Raw genomic sequence first — 22,826 nt, forward strand, 5'->3', positions numbered from 1 at the left:
CCCTCGGTCGCCGCGCCGGGGGCGCTCGGGTCTCGGGGACCCCGCCCCTGCCGGCATTCCCTGGGCCTCGGAGGCGCAGGGCGGAGCCGCGGGCCGGCGGGCGCAGGTGGGGGGGGGCGGCCCGAGCGAGACGGTGACACCCGGGGCGGGGCGGGGGGGGGGGCGCTGGGAGGCGCGGCGGCTGCACCCGGCCCTGGGAAGAAACCGGCCAGGTGTGGCCTGGGCGCCGGGTGCCAGCGGGGAGGAGACTCGCGCGGCCACCGACCAACACCAACACCCAGCCGCGAGCCAGCTCCTCTGCGCCCTCGCCGCCCTCCGAGCCACAGCTCTTCCTGCCGCTCCCGCTCCCCGCCCGTCGTAGTCCCCGCGCCCAACCTCCGCCCGCCGCGCCGCGCTGCGCTCGCAGCGGCCGGGACGGCCCTCCTGGTGGCCAGGAGCGTCCCCGCCACCCATCTGCGCGCCCGCCCCTATTTCCGGTGTGTAGATTTTCCTCTTAAATCCTCCACCTTCTCCGAGCCGGCCCGCCCTCGCTTATGCCTCGGCGCTGAGCGGCTCTCTCAGTGCCCGCCGACATGAGCTGCAACGGAGGCTCCCACCCGCGGATCAACACGCTGGGCCGCATGACCCGCGCCGAGTCCGGTCCCGACCTGCGCTACGAGGTGACCTGCGGCGGCGGCGGCGGCGGCGGCGGGGGAGGCGGCGGCGGCGGCGGCGGTGGCACCACCAGCAGGATGTACTACTCCCGGCGCTGCACGGTCACCGACCAGAACTCGGACGGCTACTGGTGGGTACCGGCCGGCGGGCAGGCACCGGGCGCTCGCGGCCGTGGGGGTCTCCCCGAACCCCAGCACGTTGGGAAAGGGAGGGACCGAGCCCTCCTCTGACCTGGGGGAAAAGCCAGGTCCTGAAGGAGGAAAGTGGTTTTGCTGGAGTTCATGGAAGCATTTCCTGCTGGCGCTGGGGTAGGGGCCCGGTGTCCTCCCGCCCCGTACGCTGCTCACACCGGGGTGGGTGGGTGTGTGCGAGCCGGGAGAGGAGCGGTTCCTTCCCTGCAAACGTGTGCTCCGTCCCGCCCTTCTCCCTTCCCGCAAGCCGGGGCAGGAGGCTGGCCAGCGAGGGGTGCAGGAGGACGCGGCGGGCGCGCGGGCCGCGGGGGTCTCTGCCTCCACGACTGCCCCCTGCGCGGCCGGGCCCGGCTGCCATCCCCTTTGTCCCTGCCGGCAGGTGGGAGGTCGGGCGGGGCTGCGACATCAAAAACCCAACCTAACCAAGTGTAACCGAGAGTAGAACAGCAGTAAAGGAGCGGGGACGCCGGCCTGTCCTGTAGCCAGGGTTCGGATTCGGGGCTCCTCCACCTCTCACGGCTTATCCCAAATGCCTGGTCACCCCGAGATCACCCCCCTCGGCACAGGCGGGGTCCGGTCCCGAGAAGACCCCGCCTCGGTCTCCCCTGCTACCCAAACTGAGCTTCCCGGCAGGGGCAGCCGGCCCGCCCCAGGTCCGAGCTCCGCCGGGACGCGCCTGTTCCCCTTGCTCCGCTGCGCCGCAGCCCCCGCCGGCGAGCGTACCCGTGGCCCTACGCCTTTGCCCTTGGTTTCCTCTTTTTTTTTTTTTTTTAAGGTTTTATTTATTTTTTAAGAGCGAGAGACACAGTGAGAGAGGGAACACAAGCAGGGGGAGTGGGAGAGGGAGAAGCAGGCTTCCCGCCGAGCAGGGAGCCCGATGCGGGGCTCGATCCCAGGACCACTGGGATCATGACCTGAGCTGAAGGCAGACGCTTAACAACTGAGCCACCCAGGCGCCCCCTTGGTTTCCTCTTTTTAAAAAAGCCCCGGAGGAAGGACCTCAGTGTATTATTGGTAGCGGAGTGAGGGCGCAGGGTCTGCGAGTGGGAGCGGGGGACATGTGGCGGGGAGGGCGCTGCTTCTTATCCGCGCCAGCCCGCGATGCTGGGGGCCTGTCCCGGTCAAGGACCCCCCCGGGATGTGGGCAGGGTCTGCTCCTCAGAATCGTCGCGGAAACTGATCGCGGGGGTCATTTGGGAGGATGAGGGAAGATAATGAGGCTGCATGTACTCGGTCCCCACAGCTGGACGCGGGGATGCCCACGAGAGCCGTGAGAATTTTGCGGTCCACGCCCTCCCCGCCCCCCTGCAAGCCCTTCCCAAGGAGGGCTTTTGGAAAACTGGCCTGCGTTCCAGAGAATTATTTACCCTGCCTTGTGGCCTTAGGCTGGGGAGGAGCTACCTGAATACACTCCGGGAGTTTTTTGTTTTACCAGCAGTTTTGAAGGCAGGGACTACTCGAGTTGGGACCTGTTTTCTGCTTCGGTTTATTTGCATTTAATCCCCCCCGCCCCCCCCCCCCGAGCATCTTGACAATTGAGTTCCTCTTTTTGAGTTAGCGAAGAATTGTCTCAATCTTGGAGCTCTTGTTTTCTGAACATAATGCACCCCGGGGATTTCCAGGAGAAATGTGCCAAGTACTAGGAAAAATGGGGAGAAAGTTATGCCAGTTATCACTTTGGTTTTTAAGTTTGTTCTAAAACTTGGCCAACCGATTAAATCTGACACTTTACCTTTCCCTCCCAGTCTCCCTGTATTTGGGCAGCACGTTCTTTTAATCCACACATTTATAGTCAAGTCAGAATTTTGCAAGGATTCTTGAGCAGCAATTTTTTTTCCCCTGGCATTTTATGAACCAAGTATTTCATTTTGATTTTGTATTTTTTTAATAAAAATATGATTCTGTCCATCTAGAGTCCTTATTTTTTTAATTGATAATAAACATTACTGTTAATGGAATATTTCACTCCCTCGGCCTCCTGTAGAGGCAAATTTGTACTGAATTAATATATCGGCTAATGAACTGCGTAAAGATCCATGGTTTATAAGGCTTCTTCACGGAAACACTAAATTTCGAGGAGGCTCAATGTTTTTCCATAGTATTATTTCTTGTGTTCTTTTTTTCCAACCTAAAAGCTGTTTATAAATATGTCAAATTTTACGTCTCTTTGGGAAGGGAAAACAGACTGAAGTTTTGAATTACCTAATTTGGGGCACGGGTGTTTCTTTCTGCGCTTTGATGTTGATCCGCTGGGGCAGCGGGGCGTCTTGCTTGGGGGCTGGAGTCAGCGTGGGGCCCTTCTTTCTGGATCCAGTAATGGGGATTCTCCCAGCACGCCTGGGCAGCCAGTGGTGCGGCTGACCCTTCTGGAATTAGAGAATTAGCACACACACAAAAATTGCCCGCAACTGCTGACTTGTGCATCTTAAAAATAACGATGACTGACTGAAGAGAGATGGGGCTTGCCCGCACACCTTTTTTTCTGGTGTTTTTAAATGGTTTTGAGCGGAGGGATTTGTTGTCCCAGAGCATGTACTTCGTAGTAAGTAGGATGCCATCTCTGACCCGACTGCCCTCTGCCAAATGAAGGAGGATTAAGAATTTAATAAGTGCTTTTCTGACCCCAAGTTTTTCCAAATAAAGGGTTTTGTTTCTTCTTGAGGCACGAAAACTGGCATGAAAACTGTTGGTTGGATTTAAGCTTGTTTATTTAAAAAACTGCCACTTTATTGTCTGAGTGATTTTTTTAAAAAATAATCGGGATTTTAAAGAAGCGGTGCTTGTATTTAATCTTTCCCTAAATAAACTAATTTGAGTGTGTGAAAAGCCCAAATCTTATTTTTAAGATGAATTTAAAACATCTTCCTGTGTCTGTGCTTTATATTAACAACACTTGTCAGTTCTTAAGACAGTATTTTATCTCGTTTGCAGTTCTCCCTCCCCTGCCCACCCATCTTCTGTGTTTTCTTTATTGTAGTCTGAATGGAATCACAACTACTTTCATTTCTTTTGCTTTACTTAGTATTTCAAAGTTTGGTAAAAGTTACGTGCTTGATGATGTAAGAGGTATATTTTTGAAAATTTAAACTGTGAATTTTGCTTGTATAGGATGTTATATTAATATGGCTTTCAATTTAGGCAGAACTACCACAGCCTTGTTCCTGTGGTTAAAAGAAATGACAAATCTGTAGTGAAATTTGGTGGCCAAGTGACGAAGTCCCACAGTTGGCTCTTTCACTGATCAAAGTGTGGATATTGTTGGAGGATTAAAAGTCAAATATAGTCAGTAAGCTGCAGAAATATGTGGTTATAAAGTTAATGCTTACTTTTCTCTAGAACTTGTGATTTCAAAGCCAAAATACGTGTGATCTCTATTTGATACTAAAGTTCGTTTTAAACCATCTTTTAAAAAGAAGCCTCTTTCTTAGCAAGAGATACATGGGTCTATTTGCTTTGAATTTTAGAGCTGGGGAGAGTGCAAAAGTGTACAGAAGCCTCATTCTTCCACTTTGGAGATGAGTAGAGTAAGACTTGCCCTAAATCCCCGAGTCCACTCATGGCTAAGTTGGCACGAGAACCCAGGGCTGCTCACCTCTGTCCTCCTGTCAGCCTGTGCCCTTAGACCATGGACCTTTTGTAGTAGACTGGACGTTCCTGTACTTAAACAATGAAAGTATCTCAGTTCTATTCATTCATTCATTCATTCATTCATGCAGCAAATGAGGAATATGTGCTGTGTGTTAGGCATCAAGGAGAGTCAAAGGTGAAAATAGGAAGACTTCTTGAAAGGACCATAGCTCTTTAAAGGAAAATAAGCACCATGATACAAAAGGATAACAGGAGGGTATCAATGACTTCAAGGCTTCTTAAATATAACATCTGTGGTGGAGGCATAGTGAGATTTTCTAAAGAAAGTGGTGCTTAAATTGACTCGGGAGTGTTTTGGTTGGTCAAGATGGGTGGGCAGAGAGCATTCCAGGGGGAGAGAAGAGCATGAGAGAAGTCTGGGAGGTGAAAAACCCAGAGCATATTCAAGGCCTGTAGAGCGGTCTCCTGTCTGAGTGGGAAACGGTAAGACGTCAGGAGGAAGGGCAGGTTGGGGCCAGAGGCTGGGACACCTTGACTCCGTGGTGGGCAATGTGGATAGGCAGAGGGGAGCCATTGCGGATTTCACCACAGCAAGGGATAGTGTCCTCCATTGCAGGAGCAGGGAAATAAGACTGTTCCTAGTGAGCTGTAGGACTGTTCCTGTGGCAGCTGCGTGCAGGTGCGGAGGGAGATGCGAAGCCATCAGACATGAAGGAGAGAGGTGATGAGTCTGACTGAGGGTGGTGGCCTGGCCGAGGGACAGGAAAGTGGTTGTGGCCAGATGGAATGGCAGCTGGCCCTGAGAGCTGGAGGAGGGAGGCCAGGGAGAGTCTGAGAAAACAGGCTTGGAGTCGGGTGACTCACAGCAGGGATCTTCTAAATATTTTTCTGGGAAGTGATTGCAAAGTAAGATTCAGTTTAGCTTAATCTAGGGCAGATAACACTTACATGGTTATTAACTTTGAGTAAGTTCCCTCTTTTATAAAAATATCAGATCAGTGGTTAATAATAGTTACCATTACCTGACAAACACCTGTGATGTGCCAGGTATCTTATGAACGTTATCTCAAGCTTCGCATTTTACAGATAGCAAACTGAGGTTAAAGTAGTGACTTTATGACTTGGCCTAGGTCACACAGGTTAGTGGTTGAGCTACATTTGAATCCAAAATACTACAGTGGATCAAGAAAAGATCAAACCTTGGCTATCACAATTCATCTTTTGTACTTGTAAATTCTATCTAAAACTCTTTTTTTAATCTGTAGCATTCCTGTGAAATATTTATTTCATAACCATTGTATTCTTTTGTTATTAATCCAGTAGGGTGTCCATCTGCTTAGGAAAGAACACAGTAGGATGCTGCATTCAGCCAACTCATGTTGGTCAGATCTACAAAACACCTTTCAACAGCAGTTAATTTTTTCTCTAAATATGGGCATAATTTCATTGTTGTTCAGGCGACTGAAATGTCTTGGGAAAGAGACAAAACCTGCTGATGCCCCTGATGCCTCAGAGCTGACTGCCTAGGGTGGAGCAAAGGCGGGCTTGGGTGTGACTTGGGGAGCCTAACTCAACCCTCAGCCAACCAGTCTTTCCAGATGAGGAGGTTCTAGAAGGAGTGCTTCAGTCTGGAGGCTGTGGTGCTTAGGGCATTGCCCCACCCTTTGCTTTGCCCTTTCTCTGTCCTGCACTGAGTGGGAAATGGTAGGTGTGGTTCTGATACTGAAGGCAGCCCCCCTCCCCCCATAGACCCTAAGACTCAGCTAGCCTCTCCTTTGAGGCAACATCCTGGAAAATGTTACTGCAGCCCAACCATTTACATCTTATCACTAACACCTGGGACTGGACGGGTCCAGGACCTGCAAGGACCTCAAATGTGAAATGTTTAGTAATCTCTATGCCCAACGTGGGGCTCGAACTTACAACCCCCAGATCAAGTTGCACGCTCTCCCAACTGAGCCATCCAGGTGCCCCTGGAATGAAATTTTTTGACATGCAAACCTAACATCCCTTGCCTCATGTGGCACCTGAAAAAAGTTAAAAAGGAGCTGGTTTCTTGATGAATAACCAGATAACCTATAAATGATTTTTTTTTTTTTTTTTTAGGCTTCAGAATGAATGGGAGGTTTCCCATAGGGGAATAATTCAAAATAGAAATCCTTATTGTGGCATTAAGTTTGTAAGGACCAAATATTCATGTATCATCCCCCACTTAATGAAGGAAAAGAGGGTATCTTTTTCTGAATCTTCTTATCCCTTTAATAAGTTTTGTGCTGTTAAAATGTGTCACTCTCTTTGAATCGTCTCAAACTTTTATTTTCAGGCCTTTAATAATTTTGGGAACCTCTGAAATGCCTCACATTTAGGACCTAATCCATGTCTTCTTTTTCATCTTTTTTTTTTGCGCTTCTCACCCTATCCCAATTTGATGCAAAAAATCCTTGGACAAAGTTCCAAATTATGCACTGAGACAAAAACACAAAATGAAAAATAAAACTGAAATCTGAGAATCTTATCCCAGCAGCAGCAGCTGTGAGGATTGGGTTTGTGCGGGGCTTTGCCGACCTTCCTGGCTCCTCTTAAGCATCATGTCAACCCCAGGAGGTGGGTGTGTTCCTACGTGTTACAGATGCAGAAACTCCAAGCACAGTGAGTCTGCATTTGCTCAAAGTCACAGGCTCTATGAGTAGAAGTGGCTGAGCAGGGAACGGACTCTTAGTCTACCTGACTTCAAAGTGTTCATGAAGTTAATGGTATGTCATCTGTTTGCCCCACAATGCTCCAGTCCACCGAAAACAGTGTGAAAATTAAAAAAAAAAAGGAAAGGAAGTAGAGCTTTTATTAGAGACTGCTTCCAGAGCTCCTGGGTGAGGACAAAATGAAGGCTCAGAGGAGGCCCCCTTTCTAAAATTTATAGAAAAACCCCTTTTGCACATTGTTGGGGTGGGAATGGGGGTTAGGAAACAGGGCAGGTGTGCTACCTGACTTGGCTTTGGAAATCAGGGGAATGAGATGGTGGTCATAGTCTCAGATCAGTCTTTTATTTGCTTTTGTTTTTCTTCTCCTTTACTAAACCAAACAAACATGCATTCATTAAGTGCCTTCTGTGTGCAAAACTGGGTTGTTAGGTGCATGTAGGAGTCACAGGTGACTAAGATGTAGGACTTTGCTCTCCAGGACTGGGGTAGACAGGTGTGTAAATAACTAGTGCAGAATAAGGGCAGAGGTGAGAACGCAAGAGCTCAGGAGGAGGCAGCATTTGGCCTGCGACTTCCAAAGGATGGATACATGACATTTCGACTGATGTGTAGTGTGTAGTGTGTTTGGTGTGTCTTGGAGGAATAATATCGTCCTTTAATAAGAAAGTAAAAAGATCACTTTTTCCCCTTTTAAGATCCTTTAAAGAAACTCAAAATAGTATACGTTAAAATGCTTTGAAAGTTATAAAGAGCTAAGCAAATAGGCTTTAAGATCAATATTAATTGATGCATCATATAATTATATTTTCCAACCAATATTTATTGAGCCTTTCTAAGGCCATTATTGTATGAACCTGAATACATAAAAAGACATAAAATGCCATTTCTGGTACCCATTCAGGACCCTTAAGTTGATGGAATGAACAAAAGAAAGATGGTGGCAGAGAAGAGAGAGAGAGAGAGAGAGAGAGAGAGAGAGAGAGGAAGGAAGAAAAGAAGGAATCCAATAAGAGAAAAATATATCCACAGAAAGAAATACAAAATTCGTTGGCATGGGCCACGTGTGTAATGAGCAGTCTGGATTAAAAACAAAAAGTAAAAAAAAAAATTTACCTTGTAATGTTGCATGCCTCTGTTCAAAATATTTGTCTTGTATTTTTTTCCTATAATATTCTTGGCAATAAGTGTTAAACTAATGTCTTAAAACAGCTAATTTTGAAATCTTATTTTTTAAGAAGAGAATGTTATTTGTCAGTAGTAAAATAAAACATAGAAAGCTCTCTAATATTGTTCACATATTTGTGTGCTCTAAGCTTAAAATTTAGATTAAAATCCAAACGCATTTTCCTTTTAGCTCTTGTTGAAAGGATCATTATGTAAACTGTTCGAACCATTACTTGTTTAAACAAGTTTTAGAATGAATTAAAAAAAAATGTTTGTACAGGCAGGTTCTTTGTCGTATGAATCATTTGCCTTTGTAAGTTTGAAGATAAAAACCAGAATTTCAGAACAGTTAAAAACTTTGGAGGACAAATGTTATTTTTTTCAAGGACAGCTATTAATTTTAGTTTAGAAGTCAATATTTTTTGATTGATTTGACCCAAATCAGTTTTGTTTTCTTGTGGGCCTTTTTTTTTTTTTTTTAAACATGACATCTTTCATTTTCCTTGTCACTGAAATGGATTTAAAACGTGAACTTTGAGCTTGTTAGTTAAATTCCCACCATGGTTTAAAATCTCTGCACCCCAACATTTATATGTACCAGTACTGAAAAGTTCTTTGAGGCCAGCGATTTTTTTAAAATCTTCCTAAGCTTGTTAAATAAGTACATTTATTTAAAAACTATTTCTTCACCTATGATATAATCTTGCATTTTCCCATTCACTGTATGAACTGAAGGGAAAACTTCACTGCCATGAAGACAGAACAGACTTTTATATTATTCTCAGTAGGACTGAGTTTGTTTGGTAGTTTTATGAAACAGAGTTACAGAAGAGTGAGCTAAAGAAATCTTAAGTATCATCTAGGCTAACAGATGAGAAAACCCAGGTCTAGACATTTCTGATATTAAAAAAAAAAGCTCTGGAATAGATTTTTTTTTTAAAGATTTTATTTATTTAGTTGAGAGAGAGAATGAGAGAGAGAGAGAGAGAGCACATGAGAGGCAGGGAGGGTCAGAGGGAGAAGCAGACTCCCCGCCCCTGAGCAGGGAGCCCAGTGCGGGACTCGATCCCGAGACTCCAGGATCATGATCTGAGCCGAAGGCAGTCGCTTAACCAACTGAGCCTCCCCAAGTTCTGGAATTGTTACGTGGTCAATAAAAAAATATGATTTGACTTAGGAAATTGTGAATGGCGCACAACTGTAAAAAAACACACGTGTTCCCCGAAGCCAGCTGTCCTGGCTGAAGGATCCAGCACTGCACACGTTTGAGTGCCTGACGCTGGACGGACTCCATGAGTCACAATCCTTTTGCTCGCACTGCCTCCTTGATTTAAGTACAGCCATTTCTGCGTGGATCCTCCCTTGGGCCAAAGACACTCACACTGAACGTGAAAGTAGATTCTCTTTTCCCCAGTCACCAAACCTCAGTGTGTCCGAGTTTCCCTTCCTCTGTCTGGTTTTGATCGACCAACCTATGAGAAAAAGTGTACAACCGGTTCCCTTTCTCACCTAGCTCTGTGTCCAGAGGTTGTTCTCAGCCACACCTCGGACCGAAGTGAGAGTCTTACAGATGAAAGATGGGATGCGTGGATTTTGCTTTAAGAGCCAGACGAAGTCTTGAGAAGTTGTGTGTCAGATGGAATTTGGTTAAGTAGATCATATTTTCCTATAGACAAAGAGCAAGGCCAAAGATTCTTCATTATATTGTTCTAACACTTAGGTTTTCCTTTTTTGTTGACCCTTAAAAAATTAGATCTTTGTGCATTTCTCTTTCCTGTATTGTTTTTAATCTATTCAATTAATTGCCAAGCAACACATACAGGGTTTTAGCGGACATCTAGGGCATGTGTGGTGAACGTAGGCAGGTCCTTTAGTGAAGCATGAAGAAGTCTTTTTAGAATTATCAGCAACATATGAAGTTGCCTGGGTTTTTCTGTTTTGTTTTGTTTTAAGTTCAGATGTATGTAGGGGAGAGGAAGCAGTTTAGATGGCATCTAAATTTATAGAGATGTCAACCACTCTCTAGAGAATGTCTTCTAAAAGGAGGAGGGGACAAAAAAAATGTAGAAGTCCACCAGTATTTTAAGCCAACATTTAACTTCCTCACCTCCCTTTTTGCTGGATACGATTCATTTCTGTGTCATGTAACTAATAGTTGGTTTCCAAGAAGCTGGTGAGTTTTATATTTTGTTGTCAAATGAATTTAGAATTTAGTGTCATAAACTCACTCTTAAAAAGACTTGTATGTACCCTGTGGTCTGTTCATTCACAGCTGAGTTGGCCTCCCTGCTTTTTTTTTTTAAATACATTTTTATTTTGAAATATTTTCACTTTTACAGAAAAGTTGCAAAGCTACTAGAGAGTTTTCATAGACCCTTCACCCAGTTTCCCCTATCGGCTCTTACAGCTCAATTTGTGATACTTTTTACAACAGCATGAGTTATTAAGTCATTTAAGGGACGCTGACTTTCCATTGCACTAAGAGATAGCCCCTTCATTTATAAACTGAGGACTGGCTTTCTATGTGGGAATCACTCTCTGAACCAGATTGCTGAAAACAATCACTAAATGCTTCTGAACAAAGCTACTCTCATCCCCGTTCAAGAAAGAAAACAAAGATAATTACACAGGACCTTCCTAATTCCTTATCCATCCTAGGGTTCTAAATGAGCTTTTTGTATTTCCCAATTTTTTCCCTTTGCCTCTTGAATTTCTTTCCTGTGATTCTAAGGCAATTGGAATTTTGCGCAAGTTTTGACAACTGATGGAGTCCTGTTTACATGTCAGCGATGTAATGTGCCAGATTTACTGTGTAGTTCTACGTGGAAGGAAGAGAAGGCTGCATTCATGGGGGGTGAGGGGTGGGGCGTGCTGGTTTTGATAGGTGGGCCGTTCGGCAGCGCTCTGCCTGGGCCTGCCTGGAGGAGCCGTGTCATCATCTGGGAGCGGTTCCCAGGGAGAGCTTGGGTCCTCACCCACATACATCAGCTAGTGCCGGCTTGTTGAGGAGCCTTGCTTGCAGGGAGGGCCGGCAAAGGGGTGGCAGGGAAAGTCAGTGCCTCTCCAGTGTGAAAAGATGCAGGATCAGGCACCATGGGAGAAATCTCTTGCAATTTTAGCCCATCTGTGCATAGTATAGCCTGGGTTTTACAACTCCCCCCGACCTTTTTTTTTTTAAACAGTGAAACTCTTTCTTTACAGCACACACAGACACACCCACCCCCGCACGCAGGTACATACACCCATAGGAGAAAGTGCAATACATCAAACAGGCATCAGACCGTTCGTTTTATCTGCAGATGCAGGCCGGCCCTGGCTGAAGGGGCCTGGGTGGCTCTGGGGCCCTGTGAGGAACTCAGGTTTCTCGCAGCACATTCAGGAGGCCTTTTCCTGAACATTAAACAATAATTTAATATGCTTTAAATCTCTCTTAAACTAAGCTATAGGAGACTGTGCCCTGGCATAATGTATCTTGGCAAATTAACAAGCAAGACTGTTTTTATTATACCTTGCTTTTTTCACTTGTGTCTGGAGCACATTATATTCCTGCAGTCTCTTTCTTTAAAATATGGCACATCTACAACACCAGCTTTCTTTTAAGGTTTCTGCCATGCATCTACCAGAAAAGTGTTTTGGGGCGCCTGGGTGGCTCCATTGGTTAAGCGTCTGCCTTCGGCTTAGGTCATGATCCCGGGGTCCTGGGATCGAGCCCCTCGTCGGGCTCCGCGCTTAGCGGGGAATCTGTTTCTCCCTCTCCCTCTGTCCCTCTCCCCAGCTCATTCTCTCTCTCACTCTGTCTCAAATAAATAAACAAAATCTTTTTTCTTTTTTAAGTGTTTCATTTGAGGTGTACATTTGGGTGACTATCATTGTAGAGAAAAATATTCCATAGGGTCATCTTGAAAGGAAAAGTGGCTTGTTTTTGCATTAAAGTGGTTTACATTTCCCATCACTTTCCTGACACCGTATTTCTTTATCATTATTGTCTTACTGTGATTGCAGAAAATATTTTTGTAGAATAAGCTAGTCTCGTGCCTCTTACTGTTTTCCTCAGCCAGACTCACCAGTGAAATTTCATGCTCTGGGTCTGATCCCTTGAGGTCGGCCCTTGGAGGGCTTGCGCAGATATTCCACATTGTCGATTATTGTGGGATGAGGCAAGAGAGGTGATAGATAAGCAGCTAGAAATGTATTTTTACAGCTCAGGGGACTATTTCTGGGTTGGATCTTGGACCTGGAAAGAAAAAAAAACAACTTTGCTAATTATCGTGCTATTTAGTAAAACTGGAAAATGTTCTATCCATTAGCAAATCGTTTTCAGTTTTAAATGCCCTGATTTTGATAGTTGTACTGTGGTTATATAATTGAATGTCTTTATTCTTAGGACACATATGCTGAAATATTTTGGTGTAGCAGTTTATGATGATTTTCAAATGGTTCAGACAAGTGTATGTATCCATAGGTAGATACACATACAGAGATGGGAAGTGGGGGGGATAAAGGAATTTAGCCATGTTAGCATTTAGGGAATCTCGGCGAAGGGTCCAAGGGGGTGTTTTTGTTGCATTTTTTGCAACTTTTCTGAAAGTCCGAAATTATTTCGAAATGGGGAAAAAAAATTCATGCCTGCTTTTTTTGTGTTTGCTTCGTCAGTCAAACCGGTACCATGTGCAGGCACCAGAACCAGAACACCATCCAAGAACTTCTCCAGAACTGCGCGGATTGTCTGATGCGGGCAGAGCTGATCGTGCAGCCGGTAAGCTTGCTTGTCCTGCTCGAGCGTTAGCCACATCTTGCTTTGTTCCCAGTTAGCTTCGACTTATCCCCCTGACCTGTGCTTCCTCACTCACGACCCTCCTTCGCATACTTAGGGTTTAGAGATTATTTTTTCAAAACGGACTAGAGAGGGATGTGTATCTTCTTAACCTAGTTGTCATGTTGGTTTAACAATGGGAACCAGTGCTCACCCAGGTTTTCCCCAGCAGATGTTTACACTACAGATGGCCACCCTTTTGGATTTGCAACAACCCCTTGTTTATTATTATTTGTGTGATTACTGTAATGCTTTCTCTTCCTAGAAACGCAACCTGACACGCGTATGTCACCATGTTGTGAGAACAATTCTATTTGAGAAAAAAAAAAAGAAAGAAGAAGGAAGGAAAGAAAGAAAGAAAGAAAGAAAGAAAGAAAGAAAGAAAGAAAGAAAGAAAGAAAACATGCAATTAAAAATTGAGGAAAATGGTAGCATTTATGAAAGCCTCATGATATTTCTGTATATTAGCTTAGGTTCTCATTGAAACAGGCTTAGAAATCCTGGACCCTGCGATGTTGTATGTGTAAAGTTTTTATTTTAAAACACTGTAGCTAGCATTCGAATTTGCTATGGGTTTGCTAAAAACAGACTAGAGAATGGTGGGGCTGTAGACCCCTTCTCTCTCCCTTCCCTGATTCATTGTATCTCCCCATGAAAGGATTGAGTTCCAGTCTCCCTGATGTGGACATTCATGTAGGGGTTAGACCTGGAATCTGGCCCATCACAAAGTACCCCTGTTAAATATAAAGAGGGATTTTAACCAAGTGAATTTTAAGAGTTCTGTTTGGAGACTATCTTAATGTTCTAATTTCTCAATTTTAGAGATTTGGGTGCGTTCTGGTTTATTTTACCCATTAAAAAAAATAACCTTACTTTAGTCCATGTAAAAGGATATCTGGGGCTTAGCAAACTAGCTTGGTTCTAGTTCTGGTCGTTTCAAGTCTCTGATTTGCAGCGCACTCCTCATCACAGAGCCGTGATTCCCTTACCCAGAGGAAAACAGGAGGCTCCAGCGACCTAATATTGAACACCTGACCTGGACACGATGTGTAGTGGCTATGGAAACATTTCACGTGTGGTTCCAAAAATTTACATGGCATCATGTTCTCAGTGTATTTTTACTTATGTGCATTGAAGTGTAAACGTCAGGGAAATGTAGCGTATTTGCTACCATTTCTGTTAAGAGAAAGAAGGTTCATTTGGCTGAAGCCCAATTAAAGCAGCAAATGTAAAATTCTAAGGGAAAGCTGAAGCTTTATGGTCCCGAAGCAGCAGGCTTCTTTGCATGTGAAAAGAGGACGGTTTCCTTTTCTAGAACAATTTTTTAATTTTAAAATAATTATAGACTCACAAGAAGTTGTAAAAATAGCACAGAGCACTCTTGTGTGCCCATCACCCAGTTTCCCCAAAGGTGCCATCTCATATAAGGGTCATGCATCATCAGAAGCAGGAAATCGATTGGCCCAAGACAATGAATTAGATAGCTTCCTTTTTAAGAACTGAAAAGCTATGTTCCTATAAGATGGAGGAAAAGCTCAGTTTGTGTGGAAAAGACCTTATCCAGTACAATAGTACCGTGTTCTTACCCCAGTGAAATTCCCATTGGCTGAATGTCCTGTGTAAATATGAAAGATAGCACTTAACACATTGAAGGAAGGGAAAGATCAGTGTTCCACAAATACACTTTTAAAAGCCTAGTAAAAATTTAAAATACAAAACAAATTTTGCTTCATGAATCCTTCTATATTTACCTGCCTGTCTAAAATTAATAAGGTAATTTTCCAGTTAGGAATTTTTTTTTGCAGTCACATGCAAAATGGAAAACTTACACTATTTGTTAAGTTCACAGCAGAAGGTTTTGCTTTCGTTAACACAAGTGAAGCTTTTCTCTCCAGCATTTTTGCACCAGCATAGACACAAGTGAAGCATTCTCTCCACGTGTTTCCTTCATGTGAATTCTTTCCTTCAGGAACTGAAATACGGAGATGGAATACAGCTGGCTCGGAGCAGAGAACTGGATGAGTGTTTTGCCCAGGCCAATGATCAGATGGAAATTACCGATAGCTTGATCAGAGAGATGCGACAGATGGGCCAGCCCTGTGATGCTTATCAGAAAAGGTATTGCCCCTGCCACAGAGCACAGATGCAGGCGGGCCTCCCCACTTATGCTCCATCACACGGCCCAGGTCTTCCCTGGAAGGGGGCACAGCTTCACTTGGCATTTTGTAGCTGTGTCCAAATTGACTAAAATCACTGCCTCCATCTCATGTGGAATCACAAAACTGCTGTGAAAAGAATTACATAGACCCGCGCAAAGGAGCGGGCTTGTACTGAAGGGTTGAGTTTGTTACGAGCTGTTCACCGGACCTCCATTTGGGAAGCAACAACGGCCTTTGGCACAGCATTTGACTTCTAAGAGTCCCATACCAAGTCAAGCATGGTTTCATGCATACAAAAATGAGACTTGTAGAGTTGGGAAAGCAGGTTAAAGTAGAGACAGGTAGTCTTGATTTTGCTGTCATGGTACCTGGGGCCCAGGATACGAGGTAAATTCCCCGGGTGAAATTTGGGGGGAAAGCAGAAGGTGCTACCAGGTTAGGCAAAGCTAGCTACACTTGCCATGATGTTTCAGACTCTGAGCATCATAATATTGAGGTTTCTGTATGTCATTGAGAATTCAAGTCATGTGGTAAAGAATTCTTCAAATCAAACATTTGTGATCTCCATCCTGACAATAAAGGAGACTCAGAAGGGGGGACATTTGCCCAGAACATGGGGTCATAGGCGGTTTTCGTGCAACAGTGTGATTGTGTTCCTTTCTTTTCAGACTGCTTCAGCTCCAGGAGCAAATGCGAGCCCTTTATAAAGCCATCAGTGTCCCTCGAGTCCGAAGGGCCAGCTCTAAGGGTGGTGGAGGGTACACCTGTCAGAGTGGCTCTGGGTGGGATGAATTCACCAAGCGCCTCACCAGCGAATGTCTGGGGTGGATGAGACAGCAGAGGGTAAGCAGCTTCCAGACGAGGTTGATTCTCAAATGTTCCAAGCCTGAGTGGGTCAGGTGTATAGAACGTGGCAGGGCCAGCCCCATTGCTCTGGCCACAGAGTGCTCTGGGATCTCAGCTGGCAGCAGAAACGTGCTGTTTTCCGTATTTTCCTCAAATATAATTTATTTTTATTTTTTTATTTTTTAGAGAGAGAGAGCGTTTGTGCGCTTGTGAGCGAGTGGGGGAGGGACAGAGAGAGAGAGAGAGAATCCTAAGCAGGCTCCATACCCAGTGTGGAGCCCAATGTAGGGCTTGATCTCACAACCCTGAGATCATGACCTGAGCCAAAATCAAGAGTTGGATGCCTAGCCGACTGAGCTGCCCAGGCGCCCCGCCTCGTATATAATTTAAATTGAAGGCTTCTATTTTGAAATAAATAAAACTTCAGACAGTTTTTTTTTTTTTTTTCTTTCTTGTGGCTTAGGAAATGAGCCACATTATTTTCTGGTCAAAACTTATCGCACAGGTAACATTTAACAGGTATAACTTAATTAGTAGACTTTGAATATCTAGCTTTTACTGTTCACAACCTGAAAATGTGTTGGAGTTTATGTGCTAAAAACTTCATTGTTCTACCTGAGTGGTAAGTGACCTCATCTATGTTACTGATAGGTACTTAAAAAAATTGTCGTGGAGGTTCATTTAAAATGTTAAATCAGAGGAACTGGAAACACAGTAAAACTGGATATTCTGGTTTGGGCTCATCGGTTGCTTACCTTATATTTTTGAGGTATCAGTTGTTCTTGTGCAATCATTATGTTACGGGTGTGGGAGGGGAGTGAAATAATGGCCACCAAAGTATATGCCGAGCCTTTCCCCGCAACTGCAGTTTCTACAAAGTGTTTCCCCTGCTAATTATTGTTGTGTGGTTTTATGTGGTCATTACGCCCTTTGATGAACAGGTGGCATTAGAAATATGCCATAATCATGTAGATGGGAATTGTATAATGAAAACCTCATGCTAGTGAACCATCCTTCTCTGGAGAAGGTGGATGCGTTAGATTGATAAATTGTACCGACATAGTTTGTGATGCCATGTGGTTGTGGTTGTAAGAAGTATTGGGCTTATTGCTTGTTGTTGGACCAGTTGAGCAGTGGTTCTAAAGTTTCTCAACCACTTGAGATTTTTTGTATGTGTTCTTTCCTAAGTGGTGGTGAGGGTTTATGGGTCTATACATTCATTCATTCAGTTAGCTAAGTTTTTCTCCCACTTAGCATAAAGACTACGCAATACTATCACAGAAGGTGGGGCTTATAGAGGAGAAAAGTCAGTAATAATCCCAGAAACCTAACTATGGTCCTATTTGCATATTTTCAAATTCCCTTTTGATCTTTGAACACACATTTCTTGAGCTACATTTTATATGTATTGGCACCATACCTGAAAGTGAGTGTTCAAAAACTGTTTCCTAGTCCTGAAAGTGAATATTATTGACGAAAACAAGACATGTACACCCACATGCCACATTTCTGTCTGGAGCAGTGTGGGGTTAATTGCTGTTTGAGCTGTAATAAAATCCTGCTCAGACAGGGCTGGGGGAGGGGTGGTGCTCTGGGCCCTGGGGAATAGAGCCCTGAAAAGAAGGCTTGGCAGAACTGATGGGGCTTGAACTACATTGTAAGTGATGTTATGTGAGAACACCCTTTGAACCAAATAACTTATGAAACCTCAAATCCCTTAATTTCTCCTTAGTATGACAGTTACATAAAAGGACAGCTCATAATCGGTCGTTTTCCGCATTCACGCTGGGTGTAGCTTTGTGAGACTCCTTTGTCACGAAAGCTCAGCATCTTCTAAGTTTTTGGAAAATGGCATTATCTCATGGGCTCAGTTTTGTGTCTCGGTGGGCGAGTATTTTTTAATAGGTGCAACTGATGAGCGAAGCACTTCAGATCAGCTGTCCCCCAGGGTTTCAAAGGAACTAAAAGTCGTTTTATCACTTACTGCCTGTTTGCTCCGGGATTCTCTGGGGCCCTTTCCCTCTTATCCTTCTTCCCCCAAGCATAGCCCGCATTCTTTCTCACTCCCGAGGGACTGAGCTGCAGGCCCAGCTAGCTGATAAGGGAGCAGCGTCCCTCGAGGCCCCATGACCAGTAGGCAGTCACACATCTCCTGTGCCAGGCTTTTGTTTTGTTTCCCTGATTTGTGCTTCTGTTGATGGACAGGTCAGATGCTGCACAGGTACCGGGCTGGTAATGAGGGGCGGGCACGGGAGCCTGGTCATCTATTATCTTCCTGGTGTACTCACCTGTTTCTGCTTTAAAGCCCAAGTGAGCCGAGGGAGAGACAGGTCAAAATCCTAGGTAACTTTCGGCAGTCTGGCTGAAATGGCTCCCCTCTCTGAAGGCTCGCCAAGTGTATTAGGACATGGATGTGGCTTAGAACAATGTGTGTTATGTTCTTGCAGCAATACCAGACTGGAATGTTTGCCCTTGGCCTGTCCAAGAGATGACACAGGTGATTTGGAAATCTACATGAGCTCATGCACAAGAAAGATGAGATGATAGGCTTGTGGAATAGAATGCTTGATTCTTATTATGTGGCGTTCTTAAATTTGAAGTAGGGGAGACTCAAATTAGAAAGGCAGTCAGATTTAACTTTTAAAGAGCTCACATAAATCTGCCATCTTTTTAATTTATTTTTATTTTTATTTTTCATTTTGTCATATTGTGTTAGTCACCATACAGTACATCATTAGTTTTTGATGTAGTGTTCCATGAATCATTGTTTGCGTATAACACCCAGTGCTCCATGGAATACGTGCCCTCCTTAATACCCATCACCAGGCTAACCCATCCCCCCACCCCCCTCCCTCTAAAACCCTCAGTTTGTTTCTGAGTCCATAGTTTCTCATGGTTCATCTCTCCCTCCAATTTCCCCCCTTCATTTTTCCCTTCCTTCTCCTAATGTCCTCCATGTTATTCCTTATATATATTCCACAAATAAGTGAAACTTATGACTTTCTCTGCTTGACTTATCTCACTTAGCATAATCTCCTCCAGTTCCATCCATGTTGATGCAAAAGTTGGGTATTCATCCTTTCTGATGGCTGAGTAATATTCCATTGTATATATGGACCACATCTTCTTTATCCATTCATCTGTTGAAGGGCATCTCGGCTCCTTCCACAGTTTGGCTATTATGGACATTGCTGTTATGAACATTGGGGTGCATGTGGCCCTTATTTTCACTACATCTGTATCTTTGGGGTAAATGCCCAGTAATGCAGTTGCTGGGTCATAGGGTAACTCTATTTTCAACTTTTTGAGGCACCTCCACACTGTTTTCCAAAGTGGCTGTACCAACTTGCATTCCCACCAACAGTGTAAGAGGGTTCCCCTTTCTCCACAACCTCTCCAACACTTGTTGTTTCTTGCCTTGTCAATTTTTGCCATTCTAACTGGTGTAAGGTGGTTTTGATTTGAATTTCCCTGATGGCTAATGATGATGAACATTTTTTCATGTAACTGTTAGCCATTTGTATGTCTTCTTTGGAGAGGTGTCTGTTCGTGTCTTCTGCCCAATAAATCCGCCATCTTAATATTGCCAACATTAATTGAAATGAGCTTTGAGTATGCTCTATAGTAACGTCTCTTTGAAATGGGTTATAGGGAGTTGGGCATCCTGAAAGGTAATGGTAAACGCTGAATTTAAAGAGTCGATAATTATAGGAATCAAAACAATTTAAAGGAATAAACAATGAAAAATATGTTTAAGTTGGCTGTTTAGCTTGGGACATATCACACGACTGAGCTTAATGAACTATTTCACAGTTTAAAATGACTGAATATAGAAACTTCTACCAGTAATTTCTAACGTGTCATATGTAGATATGCACACCTATTATACACACACACACACACACACACACACACACACCACTTCTACCCAGGTAGATTTTTTGTTTTTTCTTCAGAGGACATATCTAGCTTTCAAGCATCTCATTCCTGCATCACTTGTCCTCAGCCATGGTGAGCTGGGGGTCAACAAGTTGCGGACCAGCCCCGTTTGCTGTTGAGAACTCCAAGCCTTTACAAAATTTTTTTGGTTTTGAAAATATTGAATATTGACATCTTCAGTTTTATCGGAATGGAAGCTATATATGTCCCTTGGTGCTCTGACCCCTGATGCTGGGGGTAAGGTGAGTCAGATGCAAAGGATCGGACATGAAGGGCACGCTCTCTTTCCCTTGGCAGGCGGAGATGGATCTGGTGGCCTGGGGTGTGGACCTGGCCTCCGTGGAGCAGCACATCAGCAGCCACAGAAGCATCCACAACTCCATCGGGGACTATCGCTGGCAACTGGACAAAATCAAAGCCGACCTGGTACTTTGAGATGTTTCATTTTTAGAGTCCTGAAAAAGCATACCTAAGGATTGTGTAGTTCCTCAATCCTGGGCATTTTTGTCTGAAAACATTAGCCTAAGATTTCTTCCCTAATGGACTGGAAACTTCTAAAAATCCCATTTCATAAATGGGGAAGTGGACTTGGATAGACCTAGTAGAGATTTTGTTAACTCTTAAGGAAGAGGTAAGCAAAAGGCAAAGGGCATACACACGTGGATTTGTGCATAGTTTGTAGATGAGTATTTTTGGGGATGGTAGGGTTTTTTTGTTTGTTTTGTTCAGAAAGCAGAGCATCTCTTCAAATAGAGAAAGCACAGCAATCGTAGAGTTTTGTGTGCTTGGCGAATTCTTTCCTATGTGTCTCTTCCTGACACTTTTCCTTTGCTGAAAAGACTGGCTTGAAGCTGAGTCAAGAATTATGGCATGAAATAATCACCCGGTTTTAAGTGCCTGGTTCCCCCCAGATCTTCCTGCTTCTAAATCCCTCACTTTTTTTTTTCTTTACTTCGACCAGAGATACTCATCTTCACTTCTTCTGTCTTTTTTCTCCCCTTACTTTTGTCCACCTGAGTATCTGACCAAATTTCTCCCTCTTTTCTCTAAGATCTAAAAGATGGTACCACCAGGCCAGTGGAGGGGGTGAGGGTTGCCTTCAAATCCAACTAGGAAAAAGTCCCCATGGGTAAAAGTTTCTATAGAGCAAACACTTCTTTCTACTGAATGATCTGAAGTCATTATCTGACAAAAAGGAGGTTTAGAAGGGTTGCTGTTTGTATACAAACCCACAAGGGGAATTAAATAATTACTTGCTGTTTATCTTCTAGCGTGAGAAATCTGCCATCTACCAGTTGGAGGAGGAGTATGAAAACCTGCTGGTAAGCTGACTTATTTCTGACAATTCTGTGTTCCATTCCATTAAAATGGAGCACGCCTGGGCGTGAGGCACCTAATGACCATGGGAGTACCTGAAAGTATATACTTAGGGCCTGTAGATGCTACTTTCATTTCTACTGCTGGGTTTCCTTTAGTAGTGAGTGTTAGAAGATTTTTTTCTGAAGACAGTACCCAGTGCTGTTCTGTTTGTAAGTTGAGTGTCACATAGAGAAGGGGAGAGAGAGAAGCCTCAAGCAGACTCCCTGCTGAGCGTGGAACCTGACTCGGGACTTGATCCCAGGACCCTGAGATCATGACCCCAGCTGAAATCAACAGTCAGACACTCAACTGACTCGGCCACCCAGGCACCCCGGCAATGATCCTTTTTAAATAATGTGGCTAGCTGTGACACAATTGTCCTATTAGGTCTGGGTGTGACTCCCTTGAATTTTAGGAGTGCAGAAGAGGGCAGGAAAAGCTTAATTTATCTTTTTAAAATGTTATTTATTTATTTGACAGAGAGAGACATAGCGAGAGCAGGAACACAAGCAGGGGGAGTGGGAGAGGGAGAAGCAGGCTTCCCGCAGAGCAGGGAGCCCGATGTGGGACTCGATCCCAGGACCCTGGGATCATGACTTGAGCCGAAGGCAGACGCTTAATGACTGAGCCACCCAGGTGCCCTTAATTTATCTTTTTAAGATTCTAATTTTCCCTTTGTATTCTAAAACTAATTATTGAACCCAAGCATTAGTGCCTGAATCAAGACCCTCTTGAATTAGGTTATTCCATTGAATCTAAAATTACTCCCTGTTCATTGTTAAGTTCGGATGGGTCTTTTTTTACGTACTAGGTGGTCAGTGAACATTTTATTGATTCATGTGATTGATTGATTGATTTAAATAATTAATTAAAAAAAAATTTTTTTTTTATGTAAAAGGGACCACACAGACTTATCTCTGGAATTTGCAGAGAACACCATTAATGTGCATACTGTGATCCTAATGCTGCTTTTGAACTTCCTGTGTAGAAAGCGTCCTTTGAGAGGATGGATCACCTACGACAGCTGCAGAACATCATCCAGGCCACGTCCCGAGAGATCATGTGGATCAATGACTGTGAGGAGGAGGAGCTGCTCTATGACTGGAGTGATCGGAACACCAACATTGCCCAGAAGCAGGAGGCCTTCTCTGTAAGCTCGCCCCTCCTGGTTGTAGATGTGAGGCTCTTGCCTGGGATGGCCCTGAGATGGGGATGAATGGCCTTGCAATAACTTAATCAACTCCTTTGTCATTCAGCCTCTGTTGAAATGGTCATGGAGAGCCATTCCTTTCTGGAAGCTTTTCCGGTGACTTTAGAGGGGCAATGCATTGCTTAACATCCTGTAAGCCAGCAGATAGGGTCAGAATTAGGCGTTCAGATATCCCAGAGGGTGTGTAGCACAGTAGGATGGTGG

General features: G+C 44.4%; 1 protein-coding gene across 3 annotated transcripts in view; it reads left to right on the forward strand.

Annotated features, from left to right (window-relative positions):
• The first annotated feature begins 572 nt into the window (after positions 1–572).
• Positions 573–22,826, forward strand: part of DSP (desmoplakin) — a 43,319-nt gene continuing 21,065 nt past the window's right edge. For all 3 annotated transcript variants that reach the window (XM_028122881.2, XM_028122882.2, XM_028122883.2), the window contains exons 1-7: positions 573–784; positions 12,950–13,052; positions 15,079–15,227; positions 15,937–16,111; positions 20,351–20,479; positions 21,325–21,375; positions 22,401–22,562. In XM_028122881.2, the coding sequence (XP_027978682.1) occupies positions 573–784; positions 12,950–13,052; positions 15,079–15,227; positions 15,937–16,111; positions 20,351–20,479; positions 21,325–21,375; positions 22,401–22,562 (981 nt within the window). The remainder of the gene's footprint in view (positions 785–12,949; positions 13,053–15,078; positions 15,228–15,936; positions 16,112–20,350; positions 20,480–21,324; positions 21,376–22,400; positions 22,563–22,826) is intronic.

This window comes from Eumetopias jubatus, unplaced genomic scaffold (assembly GCF_037043125.1).
Source record: "Eumetopias jubatus isolate StellerSeaLion01/CBP00866 unplaced genomic scaffold, mEumJub1_p1.0 scaffold_6, whole genome shotgun sequence".
Taxonomy (NCBI): Eukaryota; Metazoa; Chordata; class Mammalia; order Carnivora; family Otariidae; genus Eumetopias; species Eumetopias jubatus.